Consider the following 1,444-nt stretch of genomic DNA (forward strand, 5'->3'; position numbering starts at 1 on the left):
TCTCTCTCTCTCGCACTTTTTAAAATCGCTCTTGTGACAATTTTCAGATCGGTCCATTCTTTCCCCCGCCACGTCTCACGGGAGAGACGTACGTCGATTTTTTGGAAAATGAGTTGCCTGCCCTTCTCGAAGACGTTCCTCTTCGCGAACGGGAGGAACTCATTTTCCAACATGACGGGGCTCCTGCGCACTTTTCGCGGCAGGCACGCCACGTTTTAGATACGCGCTATCCGGACAGGTGGATGGGTCGAGGTGGCCCAATCATTTGGCCGGCGCGGTCGCCGGATCTTAACGTGCTCGATTATTTCATTTGGGGTCACATCAAAGATTTAGTCGAGCATATACGTAATGGTACTGAAGCTGAGGCACGAGAAGCGATTCTCGCAGCTTTCAATACCATTACACCAGAAATGGCGCACCGCGCGACGCGCAATATTACTCGAAGAGCCGAAATCTGCTTACGAGAGCGAGGAAGGCACTTCGAACAATTCTTGCATTAAAATGCAAGAGTGGATTAGACCTACTGGGGATACGACTTAAAAAAAAATGCGCCATTCTATCTACCGCCAGGTGGTGTGGAAATGATTGTGCTTCATCAATTTTTTTACCAGAAAAATGACAAAAATAGTAATTACTTTTTGATTCGCGAGCCTGCATTACATACCGATTAATATTTCGTGTACGCACATGCAGAAAAATATCATTCTACATGGAAAAAAAATTTTACTTGTTTCGAAAAAAAATTATTTGATTCAAGAAAATAATGTTCTCAAATAGTTCCTAGCAGGCATTTAATTAATTTATGAAACAATTTTTTCGTTACTAGTAAATATTTTTGGTAACCAAGAAATTGCTTTTTAAAATAAAAATTATATTTTATAAAAAGTAATCAATGTAGAATTTCTAATACTCATGTCATAAATTTAAGAAAGATGTTCTCTTATTAAGAACAATCAGATTCAAGTAATGACATATTTATTAGATTTAATAAAACAATTTTCTACCGACAAATAATTGTGTTTTTATTAGAATACAATATTTTCTTCATTGATAAATTATTTGCTTCAGGATAATGTTTTACTGAAACAAATAACAAATTTATTGCGGCAAGTAATTAATTCTTTCAATCAATACGGTTTAAGAAAATGTGTTTACTTGAAACAAGTAAATTTTTTTTCCGTGTAGTGCTAATGAGAAAAGACGCAAGTTTTATTCTTGTTCTTTTGAGTAACGATTATCTTGACAAAGAATATTTTCTTGATAATACAAGGTGTTTGATAATTGTCGGGCCGACAACGCTCGTGGACAGGCAGAGCAGACTAAACTGAGTCGACAAGCTCTGTACCATTTGCAATTTTCGCGATAGTTAACAAGATATTAATTACTAAATATCGCCAAATATTGGTTTTCCAGAACTTTTTACTCAAATACTTTCAACTTTACA

The 1,444-nt window shown here is 36.3% G+C and overlaps 1 protein-coding gene across 1 annotated transcript in view; it reads left to right on the forward strand.

Annotated features, from left to right (window-relative positions):
- LOC108759252 (uncharacterized) overlaps positions 1-500 on the forward strand; it is a 69,192-nt gene extending 68,692 nt beyond the window's left edge. The window contains exon 3 of the mRNA XM_018504599.1: positions 48-500. Within this exon, the coding sequence (XP_018360101.1) occupies positions 48-500 (453 nt within the window). The remainder of the gene's footprint in view (positions 1-47) is intronic.
- The last annotated feature ends 944 nt before the right edge of the window (positions 501-1,444 follow it).

The sequence above is a fragment of the Trachymyrmex cornetzi genome, unplaced genomic scaffold, assembly GCF_001594075.2.
Source record: "Trachymyrmex cornetzi isolate Tcor2-1 unplaced genomic scaffold, Tcor1.1 scaffold1042, whole genome shotgun sequence".
Lineage (NCBI taxonomy): Eukaryota > Metazoa > Arthropoda > Insecta > Hymenoptera > Formicidae > Trachymyrmex > Trachymyrmex cornetzi.